Source organism: Blennius ocellaris (assembly GCF_963422515.1).
Source record: "Blennius ocellaris genome assembly, chromosome: 1".
Taxonomy (NCBI): Eukaryota; Metazoa; Chordata; class Actinopteri; order Blenniiformes; family Blenniidae; genus Blennius; species Blennius ocellaris.
This window is the reverse complement of record NC_137650.1, coordinates 676,961-704,069: the sequence shown is the minus strand read 5'-3', so window position 1 is coordinate 704,069 and position 27,109 is coordinate 676,961. Positions and strand designations below refer to the sequence as shown.

At 49.1% G+C, this 27,109-nt stretch overlaps 1 protein-coding gene across 1 annotated transcript in view; it reads right to left on the bottom strand.

Moving 5' to 3' along the window:
* The window catches only part of ano1a (anoctamin 1, calcium activated chloride channel a), a 168,541-nt gene that overhangs the window by 69,260 nt on the left and 72,172 nt on the right, over positions 1-27,109 (bottom strand). The window contains exons 14-20 of the mRNA XM_080517682.1: positions 25,944-26,015; positions 17,558-17,632; positions 17,016-17,217; positions 15,538-15,649; positions 15,366-15,423; positions 8,438-8,538; positions 5,721-5,863 (exon numbers count right to left, since the gene is read on the bottom strand). Of these exons, the coding sequence (XP_080373808.1) occupies positions 5,721-5,863; positions 8,438-8,538; positions 15,366-15,423; positions 15,538-15,649; positions 17,016-17,217; positions 17,558-17,632; positions 25,944-26,015 (763 nt within the window). The remainder of the gene's footprint in view (positions 1-5,720; positions 5,864-8,437; positions 8,539-15,365; positions 15,424-15,537; positions 15,650-17,015; positions 17,218-17,557; positions 17,633-25,943; positions 26,016-27,109) is intronic.

Below are 27,109 nucleotides of genomic sequence, written 5' to 3'. Positions count from 1 at the left end.
TGTGAGAGGACCTGGTGCTGTGTGAGAGGACCTGACACTGCTGTGTGAGAGGACTTGGTGCTGTGTGAGAGGACCTGACACTGCTGTGTGAGAGGACCTGGTGCTGTGTGAGAGGACCCGACATTGCTGTGTGAGAGGACCTGACACTGTTGTGTGAGAGGACATGGTGCTGTGTAAGAGGACCTGACACTGTTGTGTGAGAGGACATGGTGCTGTGTGAGAGGACCTGACACTGCTGTGTGAGAGGACCTAGTGCTGCGTGTGAGAGGACCCAACATTGCTGTGTGAGAGGACCTGGTGCTGTGTGAGAGGACCTGACACTGCTGTGTGAGAGGACCTGGTGCTGTGTGAGAGAACCTGGTGCTGTGTGAGAGGACCTGACACTGCTGTGTGAGAGGACCTGGTGCTGCGTGTGAGAGGACCCAACATTGCTGTGTGAGAGGACCTGGTGCTGTGTGAGAGGACCTCACACTGCTGTGTGAGAGGACTTGGTGCTGTGTGAGAGGACCTGACACTGCTGTGTGAGAGGACCTGGTGCTGTGTGAGAGGACCCGACATTGCTGTGTGAGAGGACCTGACACTGTTGTGTGAGAGGACATGGTGCTGTGTAAGAGGACCTGACACTGTTGTGTGAGAGGACATGGTGCTGTGTGAGAGGACCTGACACTGTTGTGTGAGAGGACATGGTGCTGTGTGAGAGGACCTGACACTGGTGTGTGAGAGGACCTGGTGCTGTGTGAGAGCACCTGGCGCTGCGTGTGAGAGGACCCGATATTGCTGTGTGAGAGGACCTGGTGCTGTGTGAGAGGACCTGGTGCTGTGTGAGAGGACCTGACACTGCTGTGTGAGAGGACCTGGTGCTGCGTGTGAGAGGACCCGACATTGCTGTGTGAGAGGACCTGATGCTGTGTGAGAGGACCTGACACTGCTGTGTGAGAGCACTTGGTGCTGTGTGAGAGGACCTGACACTGCTGTGTGAGAGGACCTGGTGCTGTGTGAGAGGACCCGACATTGCTGTGTGAGAGGACCTGACACTGTTGTGTGAGAGGACATGGTGCTGTGTAAGAGGACCTGACACTGTTGTGTGAGAGGACATGGTGCTGTGTGAGAGGACCTGACACTGCTGTGTGAGATGACCTGGTGCTGCGTATGAGAGGACCCGACATTGCTGTGTGAGAGGACCTGGTGCTGTGTGAGAGGACCTGACACTGCTGTGTGAGAGGACTTGGTGCTGTGTGAGAGGACCTGGTGCTGTGTGAGAGGACCTGACACTGCTGTGTGAGAGGACATGGTGCTGTGTGAGAGGACCTGACACTGGTGTGTGAGAGGACTTGGTGCTGTGTGAGAGGACCTGGTGCTGTGTGAGAGGACCTGACACTGCTGTGTGAGAGGACCTGGTGCTGCGTGTGAGAGGACCCGACATTGCTGTGTGAGAGGACCTGGTGCTGTGTGAGAGGACCTGACACTGCTGTGTGAGAGGACTTGGTGCTGTGTGAGAGGACCTGGTGCTGTGTGAGAGGACCTGACACTGCTGTGTGAGAGGACCTGATGCTGTGTGAGAGGACCCGACATTGCTGTGTGAGAGGACCTGACACTGTTGTGTGAGAGGACATGGTGCTGTGTGAGAGGACCTGACACTGCTGTGTGAGAGGACCTGGTGCTGCGTGTGAGAGGACCTGACACTGTTGTGTGAGAGGACCTGGTGCTGCGTGTGAGAGGACCCGATATTGCTGTGTGAGAGGACATGGTGCTGTGTGAGAGGACCTGACACTGGTGTGTGAGAGGACCTGGTGCTGCGTGTGAGAGGACCTGATACTGTTGTGTGAGAGGACATGGTGCTGTGTGAGAGGACCTGACATTGCTGTGTGAGAGGACCTGACACTGCTGTGTGAGATGACCTGGTGCTGCGTATGAGAGGACCCGACATTGCTGTGTGAGAGGACCTGGTGCTGTGTGAGAGGACCTGACACTGCTGTGTGAGAGGACTTGGTGCTGTGTGAGAGGACCTGGTGCTGTGTGAGAGGACCTGACACTGCTGTGTGAGAGGACATGGTGCTGTGTGAGAGGACCTGGTGCTGTGTGAGAGGACCTGGTGCTGTGTGAGAGGACCTGACACTGCTGTGTGAGAGGACCTGGTGCTGTGTGAGAGGACCTGACACAGCTGTGTGAGAGGACTTGGTGCTGTGTGAGAGGACCTGGTGCTGTGTGAGAGGACCTGACACTGCTGTGTGAGAGGACTTGGTGCTGTGTGAGAGGACCTGACACTGCTGTGTGAGAGGACCTGGTGCTGTGTGAGAGGACCTGACACTGCTGTGTGAGAGGACCTGATGCTGTGTGAGAGGACCCGACATTGCTGTGTGAGAGGACCTGACACTGTTGTGTGAGAGCACATGGTGCTGTGTGAGAGGACCTGACACTGCTGTGTGAGAGGACCTGGTGCTGCGTGTGAGAGGACCTGACACTGTTGTGTGAGAGGACCTGGTGCTGCGTGTGAGAGGACCCGATATTGCTGTGTGAGAGGACATGGTGCTGTGTGAGAGGACCTGACACTGGTGTGTGAGAGGACCTGGTGCTGCGTGTGAGAGGACCTGACACTGTTGTGTGAGAGGACATGGTGCTGTGTGAGAGGACCTGACACTGTTGTGTGAGAGGACATGGTGCTGTGTGAGAGGACCTGACACTGCTGTGTGAGAGGACCTGACACTGCTGTGTGAGAGGACCTGATGCTGCTGTGTGAGAGGACCTGACACTGCTGTGTGAGAGGACCTGATGCTGTGTGAGAGGACCCGACACTGCTGTGTGAGAGGACATTGTGCTGTGTGAGAGGACCTGACACTGCTGTGTGAGAGGACCTGGTGCTGCGTGTGAGAGGACCCGACATTGCTGTGTGAGAGGACCTGGTGCTGTGTGAGAGGACCTGGTGCTGTGTGAGAGGACCTGACACTGCTGTGTGAGAGGACTTGGTGCTGTGTGAGAGGACCTGACACTGCTGTGTGAGAGGACCTGGTGCTGTGTGAGAGGACCCGACATTGCTGTGTGAGAGGACCTGACACTGTTGTGTGAGAGGACATGGTGCTGTGTAAGAGGACCTGACACTGTTGTGTGAGAGGACATGGTGCTGTGTGAGAGGACCTGACACTGCTGTGTGAGAGGACCTAGTGCTGCGTGTGAGAGGACCCAACATTGCTGTGTGAGAGGACCTGGTGCTGTGTGAGAGGACCTGACACTGCTGTGTGAGAGGACCTGGTGCTGTATGAGAGGACCCGACATTGCTGTGTGAGAGGACCTGACACTGTTGTGTGAGAGGACATGGTGCTGTGTGAGAGGACCTGACACTGGTGTGTGAGAGGACCTGGTGCTGTGTGAGAGGACCTGACACTGCTGTGTGAGAGGACATGGTGCTGTGTGAGAGGACCTGACACTGCTGTGTGAGAGGACATGGTGCTGTGTGAGAGGACGTGGTGCTGTGTGAGAGGACCTGACACTGGTGTGTGAGAGGACATGGTGCTGTGTGAGAGGACCTGACACTGCTGTGTGAGGGGACCTGGTGCTGTGTGAGAGGACCTTACACTGCTGTGTGAGAGGACATGGTGCTGTGTGAGAGGACCTGACACTGCTGTGTGAGAGGACCATGTGCTGTGTGAGAGGACCTGACACTGATGTGTGAGAGGACCTGGTGCTGTGTGAGAGGACCTGACACTGATGTGTGAGAGGACCCAATGATGTTGTGTGAGAGGACCTGACACTGATGTGTGAGAGGACCTGGTGCTGTGTGAGAGGACTTGACACTGATGTGTGAGAGGACCCAATGATGTTGTGTGAGACGACATGACAATGATGTGTGAGAGGACCTGGTGCTGTGTGAGAGGACCTGGTGCTGTGTGAGAGGACCTGACACTGGTGTGTGAGAGGACATGGTGCTGTGTGAGAGGACCTGACACTGCTGTGTGAGAGGACATGGTGCTGTGTGAGATGATCTGACACTGCTGTGTGAGAGGACATGGTGCTGTGTGAGAGGACCTGACACTGGTGTGTGAGAAGACCCGACACTGGTGTGTGAGAGGACATGATGCTGTGTAAGAGGACCTGACACTGTTGTGTGAGAAGACCCGACACTGGTGTGTGAGAGGACATGGTGCTGTGTGAGAGGACCTGACACTGGTGTGTGAGATGACCTGGTGCTGCGTGAGAGGACCTGACACTGTTGTGTGAGAAGACCCGACACTGGTGTGTGAGAGGACATGATGCTGTGTAAGAGGACCTGACACTGTTGTGTGAGAAGACCCGACACTGGTGTGTGAGAGGACATGGTGCTGTGTGAGAGGACCTGACACTGGTGTGTGAGAGGACATGGTGCTGTGTGAGAGGACCTGACACTGCTGTGTGAGAGGACATGGTGCTGTGTGAGAGGACCTGACACTGGTGTGTGAGAAGACCCGACACTGGTGTGTGAGAGGACATGATGCTGTGTAAGAGGACCTGACACTGTTGTGTGAGAAGACCCGACACTGGTGTGTGAGAGGACATGGTGCTGTGTGAGAGGACCTGACACTGGTGTGTGAGATGACCTGGTGCTGCGTGAGAGGACCTGACACTGTTGTGTGAGAAGACCCGACACTGGTGTGTGAGAGGACATGATGCTGTGTAAGAGGACCTGACACTGTTGTGTGAGAAGACCCGACACTGTTGTGTGAGAGGACCTGGTGCTGTGTGAGAGGACCTGACACTGGTGTGTGAGAGGACCTGGTGCTGTGTGAGAGGACCTGACACTGGTGTGTGAGAAGACCCGACACTGGTGTGTGAGAGGACATGATGATGGTGCAGCAGGACTCTGATTGGACAACATGCTGACGTACAGCAGACACATCCTTGCTCTCACTGGAGTGACGACACCTTGCAGGGCTGCAGCCTCCAATGGTGCATAAATGTGTGTGAATGGGTGAATGTGATTAACAATGTGAAGCACCTTGGGGCTGGCCATGCAGTAGAAATCTCAATATAAGTGAAGTCCAGTTACCATATTAGTTACTTGTTCTCTGAAGCTCTATGGGACAGCCTAGTTCCTGCAGCCTGCAGACATGAAACAGCATCACTTTGAAACTTGGCATTGAGCTTGTGCTTCAATGCCACCATTAGCCTGTGGTTTGGTTCATGTGACGGCCTTATAATAATGAAGTCATTCAGCTGCTCCTCCATCGGGTTAGTGCTGCTGGTGTCCATAATCAAACAAATTGATTGGTGGACCGTCAACATGTTTCTTTGAAATCCTGACTGAAAAAATACTAAATCAATACAGCCAAGAAGATGCTGATGTGTAGTGGAGAAGAAAGCACAGAGTGAGGTTTAAACATGGCAGAGGTGAGGGTCATAGTACACGTCCTCCACAGGAGACCTTCATCTGCTCGTCTTCATTTAACTCAAACACACAGCTGCTTGTACGTAGTCTGGTCAGGGTTTGTACTTTATGACTGACAATCTGAGGCTTTTAGTGAACTGAAGGTCTCCCAATGGCAATTAAATTACATATTTTCATCAGAGGATGTTGTGCTGGTGACATTGAAGCACAAAGAAGCAACAAGGGGCTGTAATGCACAGAACACAATGACTTTAGTGTTCAGAGTCAGTGCTTGTCTCTGTTTTCACTGCCACCTCACCACACCCTGTGTCTACCGTGACATCTGGACCAGGGCAGTGGAGCTGGAACACAAAGCAGGACTCACTCATCTCCATGTACTCAGGGCTGAGGCCCACACATTGACCCAGGAAGTGATCTTTCTCATGGCGCTGCAGTGTTCTGCTCCACTCCTCCTCTTGCTTCGTGTCTAAGTCTGAGTTTCTCTTCCGGTACAGCTTCTTCAGTTTTCTGGAAATGCCAACAGAACAGAACAGAAAATATATTGGGAACGCTGACTCTTGATGTCCAGTTTGTTGTGGTCCAGTCACAAAGGACTGTACTTTCTGTGTGTGTGTGTGTGTGTGTGTGTGTGTGTGTGTGTGTGTGTGTGTGTGTGTGTGTGTGTGTGTGTGTGTGTGTGTGTGTGTGTGTGTGTGTGTGTGTGTGTGTGTGTGTGTGTGTGTGTGTGTTTAGTATTTTAAACCAGTGGGCCAAAACCAGCCTATGACCTGGTAAAGCATGAAGCTCATGAATAAAACATTCCCTTCCAATACCAACAGCTATTTCAGGATCACAATGTGAATGTAGCAGATGTGACACCCCTGACCCGAGCTTGTCACTGCTGATGTTAATCTAACACCCTGCTGGTGAAAGAAAGAAAAAACATTCCACAATTAACATGCATTTTCCTTTTTTCACTTCAGGTTTGATGCACAGATCAAATGTGGCTCCTGAACTGAAATCTGCTACAAACTATTTCTTCTCGTGTAATAAATACCTCCACCTTCAGCCAGGTGGAGCAGCAGGGAGCATTATCCCATCTGAACAGAGACGGAGACACTGAACAAGACAAACCCAGAGAGATTTGACCGTCTGAGTCTGAGCTGATGGTTCACACACCAGGTCTCCTTCACGGACTTTTCAAGCCTAACTACATACATAAACAACCACACAAGGCCATCTGATGCACCCAACATTGACTTTGCATTGAGTGTCACTTCATTGGAGGGTGAAATGTATTTCCTCCACATGGACCAAGATGAATCTTCCTCTGGATAAATATGTTTTCTTCCATGTTGATGAGTTGAATAAAGGTGTAAGCAGGAGTGTTAAACTGGTTTCAGCACAGAGGCCACATGCATGTTAATGCCATCCACAATGATACCCTGCACATAACAACCACTCCTGAAGGAATGAATGCACACAAGTCTGAAAACAACGGTGGTAGTGACACAGCTGTCACTACCACCGGACCAACCAGAGTCCTCAGCACCACGGTGATGTCATGTCCAACTCTAATTAAATCACCAGGGGCCTCATTTATAAAACTGTGCGTAGGATTGACGTCAAAATTGGCGTACGCACGAAACACAGAAAGTGCGTACGCACAAAAAGAGAGAGAGAGAGAGAGAGAGAGAGACAGCTTCCAAACGTCAATACGATTCGGGAGCTCGCAAAAGGAAGAAAAAGTCCAAACAGTCAGAGGCTCGTGCTTCACTTGAAGGTGGGATGTTGTTGAAATAAAAAAGATTGTTCCACTTTTGATCTATAAAGTTCTTGTTCCACTGTTGATAGAGGCTGTTCATTTGATTCGTTAGTAATTAAATTTATTATTATTATTATCATTATTATTATTAATAGTAGTAGTAGTAGTAGTAGTAGTAGTAGTATTAGTATTATTAGTATTATAATGTTATTGGAAGGGGGGCCCCAAAATAAAATCCTGCTTAGGGCCCCCACTTGGCCAGGGGCGGCCCTGGGGACACCGCCGCCTGCCCTTCAGGAGCCCGATGGTGCGCTCCACAATACTATAGATTCTAGGTCCTCTCCTCTGCGCCTTGTGGGTGAGGAAAAGGGGTGAGCAGCCACCGCTTGAGGGTTAGGGTTCTCCACTGTCGCCTGCAAGGTCGTGAACGGGTTAAACACTAGTACAACATTGCAAGTCTCAGGATTTCCACATGAATTCTCCGTACCTAGAAGCCACCCATCACGTACAGCGCCGGCCTCCAGTCTGCGCCCAACACTGCTATATGGGCTATATGATATAGGATTTTACACTGCATTCATATCAGTGGAAACATCATTTGCCCTACTGTTGTCTTACTATTGTCTTAATCATATGTTTCCCGTGTGCACTCCAGGGAGTATGTTTGTTTATTCATTGTAGAAATTTTATTTTTTACTATCCATTTCTTGCAAATAAACTGTCCATATATGAGGTCATATAACTATTTATTTTACACGATCAGTTTCACACAGTTTCTCCCGTTTCTTTCTTCTGCCATCAGTGGCGCAGTTTCTCCTTCACCCAGTTATGTGCGTACGCATGGGTCAGAGTTGGCGTGGAGGACCGCACATTTTCCCGTCAAGTTCTCTTTTTATAAATCCCACGGTTTGCGTAGAGAGTGGCGTACGCATTCTTTTGTGCGTACGCAACGTTTATAAATGAGGCCCCTGAAGTCAGGAAAACAAACTACTTTCATTAAAATGTCTCTTTCCTTAATTTATTAAAAGTCGATAGGCGGGTTCTGCCCTTCCCACCATACATCGGACATGCAGTTGTTAGCTACAAATCTCTTCCAGTCGTTTCGACTACTTAATGTTGAATTCATGTTTAAATTTGACAGGACTACTGGGTAATCCTGTGATCAGAAACCAGTGGGACACAGTGTTCATTCAAGAAATCTGTCAGGATGAAGAATGGCAGCTCCTGAGAACCAGACAGGCTGTGTGTGTGTGTGTGTGTGTGTGTGTGTGTGTGTGTGTGTGTGTGTGTGTGTGTGTGTGTGTGTGTGTGTGTGTGTGTGTTTGTTGTACACTCACGGTATTCCAATCTCAAACAGGTTGTTCTGGATGAGCTGCTTGCCCAGCATGGTGATGCACAGCTGAATGCACAGCTCCATGAGGCAGCCTGCATGGGCACACTGAGGAGACACACACACCAACAACCAGAGGTCAGAGGTCAGTGTGGGAACAACAGCAATGGTGCAAAGCTACTGTGAAGAAAGGGGCAATCATACAATCATCAACTGATCTGAAAGGTAAAGGAAGGTGGTACAAATGTAGAGAGATTATGACAAACTTAATAGTTGGGGTGTGGTGTATACATGAATGTGCGCACACACACACACACACACACACACACACACACACACACACACACACACACACACACACACACACACACACACACACACACACACACACACGCGTCCAGAGGCCTGTACTAAGATGCTGCATATTCCCTTATCGAGATAACTTCAGGATTAACTCTGGTATGCTGCACTATAATGCTCTTTCACTTCTTACAGGGACACATCACCGTGGTAACTGACACTAAATATGTAACCTGCTCCGGAGCAGGTTATGTTCTGGATTAGATCACATTGAGTGTAAAGTGTGAGGATCCACACCTCGCTCCAGCACCGGATCCGCCTTCATTGACGCTCCTGCAGGTAATCAACTGGTTGATTGCTCCCACATCTTAAGCCCTGCAGGGAGGCGGGTCCGGTGCCAGAAGATTATGTCTCTTGAAGGAGTAACAGGAGTGAAGGCATTCCACAACTCCCTCTTCAAGTGTCCTCGGCCAGCCTCCTCGCCGTGCAGCACCTCCCTGCTGCCGTCCTTCCGCCTGCGTACTCTGCATCCTGGCGTCTCCACTTCCTCTTCTCCCCGGTCCTGGTTCACAATAAAACCACTTCTAATTGCACCTGCTCTGCTTCCTGGTCTGCTTCTGGGTTCAAGCCCCACACACCGGCTCTCAGCCGTAACAGAATCTTCTGGCCCCAAAGATGAACCCAGCGGACCTCAACGCGGTGGAAGAAGCCCTCTCCGCCCAGGGGGGGTTACTTGGTCGGCACGAACGTTTGCTGCAGGAGCTCGCTGCGTCCGTTCAAGATATTCATTGGCGGCTGGTCCAGCCGACTCCTACAGACGCTCCTGTGACTGATCCCGGCGCCACCTCCTCTGCACAGACCCTGGCAGACTCCTCTCTCACCAAGGAGCCCTTCGTTCCCCCACCAGAACCATACGCCAGGGAACCGGGCTCCTGTGACCAGTTCCTGCTGAAGTCCTGCCTCGTCTTCGACCTCCAGCCCTCCAAATATCCCTCCGACCGGGCCAAGATCGCCTACACCACCAACCTCCTGCGGGGAAAGGCGGCTCGGTGGGTGACGGCACTCTGGAGCCACAACTCACCGGTTATCCAGTCCTGGTCCCGCTTTACCGAGGAGCTGGAAAAGACATTCGATCAGCCGGTAAAGAAGGGGGAGGCAGCACGGCGGCTCCTCTCCCTCTCCCAGGGCACCAGGTCAGCAGCGGACTATTCATTCGAGTTTCGGATCCTGGCGCAGGAGTGTGGGTGGCACGACGAGGCTCTCCAGGGGATCTACGCTCAGGGCCTCTCCGGGGCACTCAAGGACCAGCTGGCGACCCGGGACGAACCCGCCTCCCTCGATGAACTCATTGCGCTCTCCATCCGTCTAGACAACCGGCTGAGGGAGAGGCAGCGGGAGCGTGGTGCTCGTCGCTCCTTCCCCGCAGGACCTTTCTCCTCCCAGCCGACTCCCAGGTTTTCGACATTCCCACCGGGTCACGGAGCGTCCAACAAGTCTGCAGATGTTGAGTCAGCAGACGAGCCGATGCAGCTGGGCCGGACCCGTCTGGACCCCCGAGAACGACTCCGGCGCCTCCAGAACCAGCTGTGCCTCTACTGTGGTGAAGCCGGACACCTTCGGGACTCCTGCCCGAGTCGACCAAAAGGTGTGGCTCGTCAGTGACTGGGAACCCTCCGACGAGCCATATTTCCAATATCCTGAGCCCCCCTGCCCGGATGAAGGTTCCCGCCAGCCTCCACTGGGATCAGCACTCTGCGAACCTTCCAGCTCTGGTGGACTCCGGAGCCGACGACAACTTCGTGGACACAGGGGTGGCAGCGCAGCTCGGACTTCCGCTGGAGCTCCTGCCGTCTCCCCAGAGTGTCAACGCCCTGGATGGTCGGCTGATTGCCCGGGTTACTCACCGCACGACAGCTCTCACCCTGGTCGTCTCTGGGAGCCACATAGAGACTCTCCAGCTGCTGGTGATCCCTTCTCCCGTCACGCCCCTCGTCCTGGGTTACCCGTGGCTGCAACAGCACAACCCACACCTCAACTGGAGGAGCTCATCGATCATCGGGTGGAGCCTCCAGTGTCACTCCCAGTGCCTCCGGTCCGCCGAGTCCAGCCCCGGTTCCCATTCTCCGGCTCCTCCTGATCTGGCTGCAGTTCCCATGGAGTATCATGAGCTGGCACCAGTCTTCAGCAAAGACCTCGTTCGGACTCTCCCTCCTCACCGGCCCTATGACTGCTCCATCGACCTGCTTCCCGGGGCTCCGCTGCCAGCAGCGCGCCTGTACAACATCTCACGTCCCGAGAAGGAGGCGATGGAGACGTACATCCAGGAATCACTAGCTGCTGGCCTCATTCGCCCTTCCTCATCCCCAGTGGCAGCCGGATTCTTCTTCGTCAAAAAGAAAGACGCCACTCTCCGTTTTTGCATCGACTACAAGGGGTTGAATGCCATAACCGTGAAGAACAGGTCACCTCTTCCCCTCATCGATCCCTCCTTTGAACCCCTCTGCGAGGCCCAGTTATTTACCAAGCTGGACCTCCGGAACGCCTACCATCTCGTCCGGATCCGGAAAGGAGACGAATGGAAGACGGCGTTCAACACCCCGCTGGGCCACTTCGAGTATCGGGTGATGCCGTTCGGACTCACTAATGCACCGGCAGTCTTCCAGACATTCATGGATGATGTCCTCCGGGACATGTTAAATAAGTTTGTCTTCGTGTACCTGGATGACATCCTAGTTTTCTCACGCTCACTGGAAGAGCACCGGGAACATGTTCGCCTGGTTCTCCAACGCCTCCTGGAGAACCGGCTATTTGTAAAACCAGAGAAATGCGAGTTCCACGCCACCTCTGTGCAGTACCTTGGCTTCATCATTGCCCAGGGGCAACTCCAACCAGACCCAGCCAAGGTTCAAGCCGTCGCAGAAGGGCCAGTCCCCACCACCTGGAAGGAGCTGTTGAGATTCCTGGGGTTCGCCAACTTCTACCGCAGGTTCATCAGGAACTACAGTAGGGTGGCCCTTCCCCTAACTCAACTGACCTCCACCAAGGTTCCGTTCCGGTGGTCCGCGGAAGCCGCTGCAGCGCTCGCCCAGCTGAAGACCCTCTTCACCAGCAGCCCGGTTTTTCTCCATCCTGACCCCTCTCGACAGTTCGTGGTAGAAGTAGATGCCTCCGACACCGGAGTTAGAGCAGTGCTCTCCCAACGGCATTCTGTTTCCCACAAGCTCCACCCCTGTGCCTACTTCTCCCGCAGGCTCTCTCCGGCCGAGATAAACTACGACGTGGGGAACCGGGAGCTGCTGGCGGTGGTGTGGGCTCTGCAAGAGTGGAGACACTGGTTGGAGGGTGCGACTGTCCCCTTCATCATCTGGACTGACCACAAGAACCTGGAGTATCTTCGCTCGGCCCGCAGGCTCAACTCCCGTCAGGCGCGCTGGTCCCTCTTCCTCAGTAGGTTCAATTACACTCTGTCCTTCCGACCTGGATCCCGCAACATCAAACCCGATGCCCTGTCTCGGCTCCACTCCCCTCCTTCCTCCTCTGAGTCACCAGACCTCATCATCCCGCCATCCCGCATCCTCAGGTCAGGTCTCCTACGTCCGTTGCCAATTCCCAGCTGGCCCTGGTCCCACATCGCCGTGGACTTCGTCACTGGGCTCCCCCCCTCTGATGGGAACACCTGTATCCTGACCATAGTGGACCGTTTTTCAAAGTCCGTCCACTATGTCCCTCTCCAGAAGTTGCCAACGGCCAAGGAGACGGCTGACCTCCTGGTTCTCCATGTGTTCAGGCTCCATGGGATTCCCATGGATGTTGTGTCCGACCGGGGACCTCAATTTGCCTCCCGGGTGTGGCAGGTGTTCTGCTCGGCCCTGGGGGCCACGGCCAGTCTCTCCTCTGGTTATCACCAACAGACCAACGGCCAGACGGAGCGGGCCAACCAGAACCTCAAGGCGGCTCTCCGGTGCATGGCTGCGCAGTTCCCTTCATCCTGGAGCGCCCACCTTCCATGGATTGAATACGCCCACAACTCCCTCACCTGCTCAGCCACTGGAGTGTCGCCATTCAGGGTTTGTCATGGTTTTCAACCTCCCCTGTTCCCAGATCAGGAGCTCGACGTGGCTGTCCCCGCGGTCAAGGACCACCTACGCCGGGTCCGGAGGTATGGAGGGCGGCCAGGGCAGCGCTCTCCAGATCCGTGGAGTCCAACAAACGTCTCGCAGACCGTCACCACACTCCTGCTCCAGACTACAAACCTGGGCAACTTGTATGGTTGTCCTCCCGACACCTTTCCCTCCAGGTTGAGTCGCCGAAGCTGGCTCCCCGATACATCGGTCCATTCCCGGTCGCCAAGGTGATCAACCCCACGGCTGTCCGCCTCCGGCTTCCTGACTCCCTCAAGGTGCACCCTACGTTTCATGTGTCTCTCCTCAAACCAGTCTCCTCCAGCCCCCTGTGTCCTCCTGCTGAACCCCCTCCACCCCCGAGGATCATCGACGACCATCCTGCCTTCACCGTGTCCAAGATCCTGGATGTGTGACCCCGGGGTAGGGGTTTCCAGTATCTGGTGGACTGGGAGGGGTATGGTCTGGAGGAGCGGTCCTGGCTTTCCCGTCGGCTCATCCTGGACGAGACGCTCATCACTGACTTCTACACCGAGCACCCGGACAAGCCGGGTAGGCCGCCAGGTGGCGACCGTTGAGGGGGGGGGGTACTGTGAGGATCCACACCTCGCTCCTGCACCGGATCCGCCTTCATTGACGCTCCTGCAGGTAATCAACTGGTTGATTGCTCCCACATCTTAAGCCCTGCAGGGAGGCGGGTCCGGTGCCAGAAGATTATGTCTCTTGAAGGAGTAACAGGAGTGAAGGCATTCCACAACTCCCTCTTCAAGCGTCCTCGCCCAGCCTCCTCGCCGTGCAGCACCTCCCTGCTGCCGTCCTTCCGCCTGCGTACTCTGCATCCTGGAGTCTCCGCTTCCTCTTCTCCCCGGTCCTGGTTCACAATAAAACCCCTGCTAATTGCACCTGCTCTGCTTCCTGGTCTGCTTCTGGGTTCAAGCACCGGCTCTCAGCCGTAACATAAAGCTCCTCCTGACCAATCAGATCTCTTGGAAAAGGACCTGCCCATCCTAAATCGTGATTGGGGTATGGGTTCAGCGCTGAGCTGCGGCGAGGAGGAGAAGAGAAAGTATTTTGAAAAATCTTTTTGACATAAAGAAATAAATCCTGGTCACTGAGGCTTTGAAGGATGTTTTTGTTCTTGTTCTTGACTTGTTCCAAGTCTGTTTCGCTCCACGAAGGTTGATCTGGAATAATGAGCTTACTAATAATGGTCACGCTGATACAACTGCAGAAACATGAATTTATTGATCCTGGTGTCATTCACCATTATTCTGGTCCTGTGTCTGCGGTTGTGGACTTGATTGATGGCAGACTGGGTTGCAGGCACCTTGATCACTTGATAGCCCGAATGGGTGGAGAGGGGAAGGAGCCTCAGAGTGTTTCACACAAGAATGAAGTGACTATGTGGTTGTGGTTATTATTCGTTGTGCACCAATTGCTCCTGAACACTCTGATGATGGACTGTCTGTTCAATCTAATCCACCTCTCCCAGCTCCAAAGCTTTCAAGAGGAGCACAGACTGCTCTTTAACTGTGAACACTTCACCAGAACTGAGAAGGTCAAAGAGGCAGCACAAGCCTCCTGATAGGCTGACCTTGTGAATGTTGAGTTGAAGAAATGTTTTGGCATTTGTTGAAAAAAAACAAACTCATTCAGTGTTTTAAATAAAAAAAACATTAGTCTAAGTGCCACATTGTCTTGTGTGACTGCAGAAACATGAATTTATTGAACTGCTGTCATCACAGTGATGAATTAATATTCTAACACAAAACACATACACAAGAGAAACTCAGCCTCAAAACAACTGGATGTCAAACGTAAACTAAAAGAAGAGCAGTGAGGAAGCTCTGCCTGAAACATTTCTGCTGTAATAAAGAGAAACTGAGTGACCACAGTGCCGTCCGTTTATATTGTCCATGAAATAATCTGGTAAAATCTCCCCAAGTCACACTTTTACCAGTCAGGAATGGTCTGGCTTTGGCCTGGTGGATGTGCTTGAATTCTTCATGTTCTCAGAGAATAACTGCTCCTCTGTGGTTAAGTCAGCTACTCTACAAGGTTTCTCCCTGTGTGATTGGTCAGATACTGTAAGCTCCGTCCCTTTCATGTGAACGCTCTGATCGTGAAGATAAAACTTTGGGTTGAACCAGTGAGTTGATAACCTGCTTCGGCTTAACGTTGATCAGGATCCAGGATGTCTGGGTGAGTTAATCCAGGTAATAGTGAAAAATCCTGGTATGTTAATCACGGTAACAGAGGTATCCTGGTGTTTATTCCGAGTTGTAGTCCCGGCCCTGGTTCCACGCATAGAACAACAAAATCTGCATTGATTCTAATTTTAAACATAATCTAGTATCTTTAACACAACAAGTAAAAAAACATCACCAAAATTAGAGCCATGTCAACCTCGGCACTGTGGGCCGGGATTATCTTGTGTGTGTGTGTTTTGTGTGTTTACAGGGTTATGCGGCTTTGAGTGGCTGCAGGATTCAGCTAATCGGCGGAGTGACGTACCTCCTCCATCCTGTATGATCCCACCACATACAGGTACTTCCCCGGTCTGCCAACCAGTCTGCAAACAGCCACAGCGGATTGAGCTCAAGCACAGGATGAAACAGGATTGTGTGTGTGCGTGCGTGCGTGTGTGCGTGCGTGCGTGCGTGTGGGTGTGTGAGGCCTGACATACCTGCCTCTGAAGAAAGCCAAGTACACGATGGGTGTGAAGGCATTGACAAACTTCAGGATGAAGTTTTTGAAGATGAGGCGCTCCTCAAAGCTCTTGTCGGTCTTTGGGACCTCTGAAAGGGAGACGACATTCACAGTGTTATTCAGTGTTAATCAGTGTTATTCACAGTGTTGTTCACAGTGTTATTCACTGTTAATCAGTGTTATTCACATTGTAAATGGGTGTTATACACAGTGTTATTCACAGTGTTATACAGTTTTAATCAATATTAATCACAGTGTTCTTCACACTGTTCTTCACAGTGTTATTCAGTGTTAATGGATGTTATTCACAGTGTAAATGGGTGTTATACACAGTGTTATTCACAGTGGTGTTCACTGTATTATTCACAGTGTTAATCAGTGTTATTCACAGTGTTATTCATAGTGTTAATCAGTGTTATTCACAGTGTTATTCAGTGTTAATGGGTGTTGTTCACACTGTTAATCGGTGTTATTCACAGTGTTATTCAGTGTTAATCAGTGCTATTCACAGTGTAAAATGGGTCTTATACACAGTATTATTCAGTTTTAATCAGTGTTCTTCACAATGCAATTCAGTGTTAATGGACGTTATTGACAATGTTATTCAGTGTTATTCACTGTGTTGCTCAGATTGTTATTAAGTGTGATATTGAGTGTTATTCACTGTTATTCTCAGCGTTATTCACAGAGTGATTCACAGTGTTAATGGGTGTTATTCACAGTGTTATTTACAGTGTTATTCACAGTGTTATTCACGGTGTTATTCACAGTGTTATTTACAGTGTTAGTCACAGAGCTATTCAGTGCTATTCACAGTGTTATTTACAGTGTTAGTCACAGTGTTATTCAGTGTTATTCACAGTGTTATTCAGTGTTATTCACACTGTTATTTACAGAGTGATTCACAGTGTTAATGGGTGTTATTCACAGTGTTATTTACAGTGTTATTCACAGTGTTATTCACGGTGTTATTCACAGTGTTATTTACAGTGTTAGTCACAGAGCTATTCAGTGCTATTCACAGTGTTATTTACAGTGTTATTCACACTGTTATTTACAGTGTTTTTCACAGTGTTATTCACAGAGCTATTCAGTGTTATTCACAGAGCTATTCAGCGTTATTCACAGTGTTATTCACAGTGTTATTCACAGAGCTATTCAGTGTTATTCACAGTGTTATTCACAGAGCTATTCAGTGTTATTCACAGTGTTATTCACAGAGCTATTCAGTGTTATTCACAGTGTTATTCACAGAGCTATTCAGTGTTATTCACAGTGTTATTCACAGTGTTATTCACAGAGCTATTCAGTGTTATTCACAGTGTTATTCACAGAGCTATTCAGTGTTATTCACAGTGTTATTCACAGTGTTATTCACAGAGCTATTCAGTGTTATTCACAGTGTTACATGCAGATCTGTCTGTGTCGCCACACCAATGCAATGGAGACTCTGACCCAGTGTGGTGAGCCAGCGGGCGATGGCGCCATAGATCTCGTCTAAAATGATGATGATGATGAGGTTGATGATGGCTGCTGTGGTTTTGACAGTGGCCCGGATGTTGGATCGCGCCGCCTGGTAGGTGCTTATGTGCAACGCCGCCTTGATGCTGATGCGATACAGGATGACCCCGAACACGATGGCGAATGTCACGGCGATCTGAAGGTGAGGAGAGACCCTAAGGTCAAGGTCCTGCTTGGAGTGTGATTGATTGTTCTTCAGACACTTTAAAACTTTAAACTATGAAGTAAACTCTGCTGCCCGTCTAAATGCAGTTTGTCCTGAGACGCCATTGAGCTCCAGAGGTCACGTTCAACTCATTTTTCTTATTGGATTTTTATTTTCCACATAGAATACGATCACAAAGGCAGTTGTTTATGTTTGGAATGATTCTTTTTGAAGGCAGTATTTCAAACATGAGCAAACTGATTACATGATCACAACACCAATCTCATCTGAAACCTCAGTGCTACGATGAGAAGGAACCTCAGAGACTCACCATGAAGCACATCATGACCACTGTGGTCAGGTAGGCTGGCATCCGGTCAGTGCAGGTCAGCTTCACCTTCTCTTCCTGAAACACACATGCTTTACAGTGTCAGGGGTTTTGTCTTGCTCAAGGTCACTTCAACATGTGCACAAATATGGATTCACCCAACTGAGCCACAGCCGCACTGGCTCTGTGTGTGCGTGTGCGTGTGCGTGTGCATGTGCGTGCTCTGACAGCCTTAAGCCTTACTGTGAGGAGCATCTCTTCACATTGAGCACAGTAGTGACTCAGAAGGGAATACTGTGTGTCCAGTGGAGCTCACACTGCCTGCAGCTGCATGTCACACTGAAGTGGGTCAGGAATCTGTGTGCGAGTCTGTGTTTGTCTGTGTGTGTGTGTGTGTATGTGTGTGTGTGTGTGTGTGTGTGTGTGTGTGTGTGTGTGTGTGTGTGTGTGTGTGTGTGTGTGTGTGTGTGTGTGTGTGTGTGTGTGTGTGTGTGTGTGGGTGGTGCTCTTCCCCACATACGAACCAGTTGAATGTCACATGAAGCAGCTCCTCAATACAACATCTTGTTGCCAGCAGAGTTGGTTAGGGTCTGAGCCCGAGCAGAGTTGGTTAGGGTCTGAGCCCGAGCAGAGTTGGTTAGGGTCTGAGCCTGAGCAGAATTGGTTAGGGTCTGAGCCTGAGCAGAGTTGGTTAGGGTCTGAGCCTGAGCAGAGTTGGTTAGGGTCTGAGCCCGAGCAGAGTTGGTTGGGGTCTGAGCCTAAGCAGAGTTGGTTGGGGTCTGAGCCTGAGCAGAGTTGGTTGGGGTCTGAGCCTAAGCAGAGTTGGTTGGGGTCTGAGCCTGAGCAGAGTTGGTTGGGGTCTGAGCCTGAGCAGAGTTGGTTAGGGTCTGAGCCTGAGCAGAGTTGGTTAGGGTCTGAGCCTGAGCAGAGTTGGTTAGGGTCTGAGCCTGAGCAGAATTGGTTAGGGTCTGAGCCTGAGCAGAGTTGGTTAGGGTCTGAGCCTGAGCAGAGTTGGTTAGGGTCTGAGCCTGAGCAGAGTTGGTTAGGGTCTGAGCCTGAGCAGAGTTGGTTAGGGTCTGAGCCCGAGCAGAGTTGGTTAGGGTCTGAGCCTGAGCAGAGTTGGTTAGGGTCTGAGCCTGAGCAGAATTGGTTAGGGTCTGAGCCCGAGCAGAGTTGGTTAGGGTCTGAGCCTGAGCAGAGTTGGTTAGGGTCTGAGCCTGAGCAGAATTGGTTAGGGTCTGAGCCCAAGCAGAGTTGGTTAGGGTCTGAGCCCGAGCAGAGTTGGTTAGGGTCTGAGCCCGAGCAGAGTTGGTTAGGGTCTGAGCCTGAGCAGAATTGGTTAGGGTCTGAGCCTGAGCAGAGTTGGTTAGGGTCTGAGCCTGAGCAGAGTTGGTTAGGGTCTGAGCCTGAGCAGAGTTGGTTAGGGTCTGAGCCCGAGCAGAGTTGGTTAGGGTCTGAGCCCGAGCAGAGTTGGTTGGGGTCTGAGCCTAAGCAGAGTTGGTTGGGGTCTGAGCCTGAGCAGAGTTGGTTGGGGTCTGAGCCTAAGCAGAGTTGGTTGGGGTCTGAGCCTGAGCAGAGTTGGTTGGGGTCTGAGCCTGAGCAGAGTTGGTTAGGGTCTGAGCCTGAGCAGAGTTGGTTAGGGTCTGAGCCTGAGCAGAGTTGGTTAGGGTCTGAGCCTGAGCAGAATTGGTTAGGGTCTGAGCCTGAGCAGAGTTGGTTAGGGTCTGAGCCTGAGCAGAGTTGGTTAGGGTCTGAGCCTGAGCAGAGTTGGTTAGGGTCTGAGCCCGAGCAGAGTTGGTTAGGGTCTGAGCCTGAGCAGAGTTGGTTAGGGTCTGAGCCTGAGCAGAATTGGTTAGGGTCTGAGCCCGAGCAGAGTTGGTTAGGGTCTGAGCCTGAGCAGAGTTGGTTAGGGTCTGAGCCTGAGCAGAATTGGTTAGGGTCTGAGCCCGAGCAGAGTTGGTTAGGGTCTGAGCCTGAGCAGAGTTGGTTAGGGTCTGAGCCTGAGCAGAGTTGGTTAGGGTCTGAGCCTGAGCAGAGTTGGTTAGGGTCTGAGCCCGAGCAGAGTTGGTTAGGGTCTGAGCCTGAGCAGAGTTGGTTAGGGTCTGAGCCTGAGCAGAATTGGTTAGGGTCTGAGCCCGAGCAGAGTTGGTTAGGGTCTGAGCCTGAGCAGAGTTGGTTAGGGTCTGAGCCTGAGCAGAATTGGTTAGGGTCTGAGCCCGAGCAGAGTTGGTTAGGGTCTGAGCCTGAGCAGAGTTGGTTAGGGTCTGAGCCTGAGCAGAGTTGGTTAGGGTCTGAGCCTGAGCAGAGTTGGTTAGGGTCTGAGCCCGAGCAGAGTTGGTTGGGGTCTGAGCCTGAGCAGAGTTGGACACCCTTTTGGAATGCAAAAGATTATTATCTTATTTTTGTCTGGAACTGCTATTATTAGTGAGTGAATAACACTGAGTGAGAACTTGGCGTCCTGTTTGCTTTCATCATTGTTTTTATTGTTTTTAGACTTTCCTATATTTTACTTCTTGGTTGAGAGACGGTTTTTCAAGTGCTCTATGTTCCACTGATTGAAGAGAACACAATGGATTGCTTTTATTTCGCTGTGATTGGACTTTTGTGCTGACCTGTGACTATGAGGTGAGTGGGGCCAGCTGAGGCCTGTGAAGAGCTGCTACAGCTGAACTTTGCAAATGGGGTTAAAGTCGTCACCCCACAGCTACCAGATATTCTATGTAGAGATTTTAACAGGACGAGTGACAAGAAGAATAGGAAACGGGGAAGCCACGAAGGAGTCCAACTATGCCTGAGGAGACAGCAGCTCATCTGGACTTCACTGCCCTCTGTTATCCTGGGAGACGTTCAGTCCCTGAAGAACAAGTTGGATGAACTCCAGGGAAACGTAAGGTTCCAGAAGGACTTTAGGGACTGCTGTGTGATGGCCTTCACTGAGACAGGTCAGCGTCCTGGTCCTGCTCTGTCAGTCCACGGACTTGGAGCTCCATTTCGATTCGACCGGGTAACACACCTCAGTAATAATGAAGCTCTTTCAAAAACTTGTGAGGAATGTGATACTGAGGGAATCTGAACACAAGCTGGATCCAATGCAGGTTTGCATACAGGCCGAACAGAGGAGTGGAGGACGCCACTCTAACTCTACTAAACATGATTTTTAAACACAGAGAGAATAAAGGGACGTCTGCCAGGCTTTTATTCATAGACTTCTCCTCTGCTTTTAATACAATCCAGCCCCACATTTTAACCAAAAGACTTTTAGAGCAGTTTGAAATCTGAAATAACTTGGTGAGCTGGATTTTAGATTTTTAACTGAAAGATCACAAAGAGAGAATAAATGGGGTTCTGTCTGACCCAGTGTTCTCCTCCACGAGTTCTCCATAAGGGTGTGTGTAATCGCCTCTTATATTTATCCTTTACACAAAGGTGTCGTAGCATACAGTATGCAGATGACTCTGTTATTGTCAGCCTCCTCTAAGAGGGCGAAACCAGTCACGGCCCAGTCATTAGTGAGTTTGTACAATGGTGTGAAGAGTCCCACCTTCAATTGAACATATCGAAAACAAAAGATATGGTCATTGATTTGAGAAAGAAACAAGACAGGCACGCATCACTGCAATTAAAGGCCAGAAAATAGAGCAAGTGCAATCATATAAATACCTGAGGACCATTATGTATTTTGAGGAAAATCGCAAGTCGATCTGTAAAAAGGGCATTCAACGCCTCCACTGCCTCATGAAACTTGCCTGTTTCCACGTTGACCAAACAATCGTGAGTCTTTAAAAGAGAGAAACTCACTGAACCAAGTACTAAAATGGTGCAGTGGTCTTATTGGAGTCTCAGTCTTTTCCAGCCTCCCTGTTCAATAAACAGGTGCAGAGGATGGCCTCAGCAATACTTAATAGTGACTCCCATCCTCTACGAGGCGAATTCGACCTCCTCCCCTCTGAGTGAAGGTTCCTGGTCCCATGGTGCAGGATGAAGCGCTTTAAAAACAAAACCCAGTGACGTTGAACTTTATTGTGCATTGCACTTTATTGTATTTATTGTATTCATCCATTTTCCACCAGAGTTATTATAGTGGCTCTTCATTGAATGATCATATTTTGGTTTATGTTAGTGACTGCTTTTTACCATTGTAAGGTTTTATTGTGTTTTTATTGTGGTTTCTCTTCATCAGTCTTTAATCTTATCTTAATTATTTATCGGAACACTGAGCTCTTGTATTGCCTGTCTTGCCTCACTCAACCAATTATTTTTATTATCATCTGCTTGTTTGGTCTATTGTGTGTCTTTATGTCATGATCCTGCTCTCACTCACTCCTCCCTTCCTGAGACTTTTCACTCCTCCCCTCCTGTGTTCCTTTAGCTCCGCCCCTGTGTTCCCCTTAGCTCCGCCCCTGTGCTCTCCTGCTTCCTCCTCCTGGTCACAGCTGTTGGTAATTGTCAGTAGTGTTTGTATTTAGTTCCCCTCTCTTGTAGTTCTGGTTGCCAGTCATCTGCCAGTTAATCGTCTGCGTTCTCTCACCAGTTGTATCTGCCATTTTTTCCTCATGTTGCCTTTGTGTTCTGACCTCCTGGATATCCTTCGCAATCGCATGTGCTGGTTTTGACCTTGGACTGCCTGATTTTGCTTCTGCCGATGTTCTGCTATTAAACACTTTTGAACTGAGCTTTTTGTCTGCTGTGCACTTGAGTTCCACTAACCCTGACACTTCATTTGTTATCACGTGCCAAGCGAACACAAAACCTGTAAAACAAGTTTACCTACGGGTACAAATAAAGTAACCTTGAACCTTGATTTTTATTACTATACACATCAGGAGTGACGAAAGATTTTACATTTTATGGTCATTGTGCATGTGTCTGGCAAAATGCTCCATAGTGCCATTGCTTTTACATTTGTAACATCCAAAACAGGCCACACATTGAACACGAGGCTGGGTAGACATATGCAGCATGTCAAGCTGCAGGAAAATGTCCCACGACTCTAAACCAGGGGTCTTCAAACTGTCAATCTGTAGACAATTTAAAGTCCATCTCCAATCTATGATTGAGTCCTCAGCTACAGTGAAAAATGTGCATCTGCATGTCAGAAACAAACAATGGCGACAGCATGTGCAGTAGCAGCAGAGAGCCTCCTCGGAGCTTGAATGGAAACTGTCACTGCCCAGCCATGCACTGATATATTCCGACAGCACGTTACTACTAGGTTATCCTGATCTGTGCCCGGACTCACTTGATCACCGTCTGCGGTTCGGTGGTCCCTGATGTTATTCTGGAAGAGCGCTCCCTGACCTTTTCTGCACCACAGACAGTTTGAAGCAGCAGAATGTTTCCTGGGCCATCAGGGTGAAAGCGTCTTAATGATGGATGAAAAAAGCTGACAGAGCGAAGCATGGCAAAGAAGTGTTATTCAAAATAATACTCAATGCAGAGGAACGGAAACTTAAATGAGCGTTTTCAAAATAAAACTCTTCACTCTCTATAGCCAAGGAAAAATTGATGCGGCCCAGTTCTTTACACTGTATTGTTACAACCACAAACTTGTTTTCATCTGATTAAAACTTTAAAAGGAGTAACACACTGCTGCTGTTGACCGGGCTATACATGTTGTATTGAAACAATTACACACTGGTCAACAGCCAAAACATTGTCTGGGTATTTTCAACTGATTTCAATCATTTTGATGTGCCGAATCCAAAAATAACATTGGTTTTGCTCAATAAGGTCAATTAAAAAAAAACAAAACCCTAAAAAATCTTTCTTATTTCTTGAAATAAGGGAACTCTGAAGAGTTCGCATGCACCGAGTGATGACTAAGGGATATTTCTTATGTTACAGGTGAATAGAATGGCTTCTACTAGAAGATCTTGCAAAAATTAGCCTGACATTTTCTGCTAAATTTGCAGCGAATACACTGTTGTTCTTAACAGAAATTAGTCACAAGTTTCATAAAGTGTGCTTACCATACTAATTTTGGCATTAAGCTTTGTGATCAAGACAAAGCTTGGGCGCCACACATGGTATGCAAGGCATGCACCGAGTATCTGTACCAATGGACCAAAGGCAAGAAGAGCTGCCTGAAGTCTGGGATTCCTATTGTTTGGAGGGAACTGACAAATCACGTGGTTCACTGCGATGAAATTCCAGTTCCTGTCTTTGGAGGACTTCCTGAAATTAGTGAGGAAGACTCCTTCAGTGAACAAGTCATTGAGGAAGAAGTGATTCTCAACGATGGTGCTCCACAAGAGCAAAATGATCTAGTTCGCAATCTCAGCTTGTCAAAGTCCTCTGCCAAACTGTTGGCATCCAGATTGAAGGAAAAAAAACCTGCTAAATGACAATGGCAGCATCACATTTTACCGCAACAAGCATCAAGAGTACCTCAATGTTTTACACAAAGAGAAAGACTTGGTGTACTGTACAGATACTGCTCAGCTTCTGCACAAGCTGGGACTGTCTCTGCACGAACCCAAAGATTGGAGACTTTTTATTGACGTGCTGATTCAAGATCAGGGTACTTGAGGCTACTCAGGTTCTTTCTGTTAACCCAGTCATATCAACAGTGCAGAAGTAGCAGTCTGTGACATGATTTGTCAGTTCCCTCCAAACAATAGGAATCCCAGACTTCAGGCAGCTCTTCTTGCCTTTGCTCCGTTGGCACAGATACTCGGTGCATGCCTTGCATACCATGTGTGGCGTCCAAGCTTTGTCTTGATCACAAAGCTTAACACCAAAATAAGCATGGTAAGCACACTTTATGAAACTTGTGACTGGATTTCTGTTAGGAACAACAGTGTCTTCGCTGTAGATGTAGCAGAAAATGTCAGGCTTATTTTTGCAAGATCTTCGAGTCAAAGCCATTCGATTCACCTGTAACATAAACAAAATACCATTTAGTCATCAATTGGCACATGTGAACTCTTCAGTGTTCCCTTATTTCAAGAAATAAGAAAGAGTTTTGTATCACACAAAGCAAAAATAGTTGTACATGGAAACATAAACTTTGCAAAACATGTAGCTGGCTTGGTTTAAAAAAACTTGACCTGATTGAGCATAACCAATGTTATTTTTGGATTCAGCACATCAAAATTACTCTAAATCAGTTGAAAAACAGAGACAATTTACAAAAAAAAAATGTGTTACCCAGGCTTATCTTGTCTTATCTTATCTTGTCTTATCTTATCTTATCTTATCTTATTATCAACACACATACGTTTTGATTTCCAACACACTGTTTCCTTCATTGTTATTATCCATACAGATTGTTCTCTTAAGAGTGTCTGTCCAACACTGTCTGGATAATCCAGTTGGGACTGGATGTCAAACATCATGAGTTGTTTTAACCTGGCATGTACTTTTTACTACAATTATTATAACTTTGCATGACTTAATTCTTACTGGAATTTTATTTTAGAATTTTGAGAGATTTTAGGAGCAATATGGTATAATAAATGTAATAAAGAAATATTGAATAAACATTGAAATGTAATAAGAATCCAAAAATTTTATATTCACATTGTGTACGTTAATAATCGATAATGGAAAGATGATGAATGATTGAAAAAAATAATAAGTCCTAGAGACCTGAATATATGGCCAGGAGATACAACAGGCCTTCATGATGAAAACACATCAAAATGTAACTATAATCTCAAAGGGCGTGGACAGCCAAAGCCATCACCACTGTCAACTCCCATAGGCACTGACCTACAGCCTACCCACCACTAGTATACTTTATATTTATTTCCTGTAGTCACACACAACATTATTATTATATATTGTTCTCAGGACTGAACTGTGCACCTTACCTCCTCTACCCCCCCCCCCCCCCTTTTGCACTTATTCCGCACTTTCTTCTTAAATATGTTTTAACTATGTTTTGCACTGATACTGGAGTTGTTTTTAATCTCATTGTACCTAGGTATAGTGACAATAAAAGGCATTGATTGATTGACATGGCGCTCCAATGAATGTCTGATGGTTTACCATGAAACAGGAAGTGATGTAACTCTGCTCTACATGCTGATACAGGCAGATGCCTGCCTACACACACACACACACACACACACACACACACACACACACACACACACACACACACACACACACACACACACACACACACACACACACACACACACACATGCCCTGCCATCTTCTCCACTCTCAGTTCAGGTGACAGAATAGAATAGGATAACAATAACAACTGCGGATATATTACAGTATTTGTTGTAATTTTCCTGAGTAAAAAGATGTATTGGCAGGAATCTATTCATTGATTAGAAACTGTCTTCAACAGAAGGCAGCCGTGTGCAGGGATCCCCAAGGTCTAGTGACAGATGAAGGTTTCTAACAGAGGAGAACAGCTGGATCAGCGCCTTACCGGCAGAGTCCGATGCTCCTGCCTCATCGTCTTCTCCATCACCCGTAACTCGTATTCTGCTCGATTATGTTCCTGCAAGAGAAGCAGTGGCCATGTTGTATTGACTATGATGTTACAGAGGTCTCTGTGGAGGTGAGGCAGATCGAAGCAGCGTGGCAGCATCAGGTTGTTCCCAAGAGGAGCTGTGAGTCTCAGAGTGAAAGGATGAAGCAGATCACAATGCAGTTATGTCGCAGTGCTACTCACAGACTGGCAGTAATGAAGTTCACACTTGAACCTGAAGCAGGATCTAAATTCCACCACAAAATATCCCATTTTTAAATTTCACAAACTGCTGCATCTGATCATTCCTTCACATTGTGTGTCAGACAGATGTGAGGGGAAGGAGAGGGAGGTAGAGAGAGACTAATCTCTCTCCCTCTCTCTGAGAGAAACAGAAGCAAAGGACCCGGATACAATACAAACAGGCAGGCAGACAGACAGACAGACAGACAGACAGACTGACCGACCGGTTATGCTTGTTTGTGTTTACTGATGTTGAGAATCAGATTACTTTGAAGCTCAGGATTCAGTTTGAGGAGCACAGTAAAGTTCATGGAGATGAACCTCTGAATGAGTCACACAGCTTCATCAACACAACTTCCGTACGAGCTGCTGCTGCTGGCAGGCTGTCCATCAGCAGCAGCTCCAGGACACTCCAGCTGCTTCTCATCAGGACCTCATACCCAAACTGCAGGTTCACTTCATTTCAGACATCATTGAGAATATGCAGCCAATAGCAGAAATCCTGCTTTAGTGAGCTGCTGGTCTCTGAGCATGTGAGCCATCATTTCTCTTCATAAACGGGAGAAGAAAATAATGGAAAGCAGATGAGAAGCCTGACATCCCTGCTGACATGAACAGGCCTTGGAATCAGGACCAGCTGAAAGAGAAGCTGCTGGAAACACATCAGAGGCAGTTAGAGTCCAACGGCAAGGCAAGGCGGGTGAGTTAAGGAGACTCCTGCAAGAGCAACGTTAGTTGGTGTGCAGCTGCAGGCCTGAGAGTGAGACAAGGAGTGTGTCAGCAAAAATACAACCACTTCAAACCTTGTGATCCTCCTGTGGAAAACACACAAACACACACACACGCACACACACACATGCACGCACGCATGCACACACACA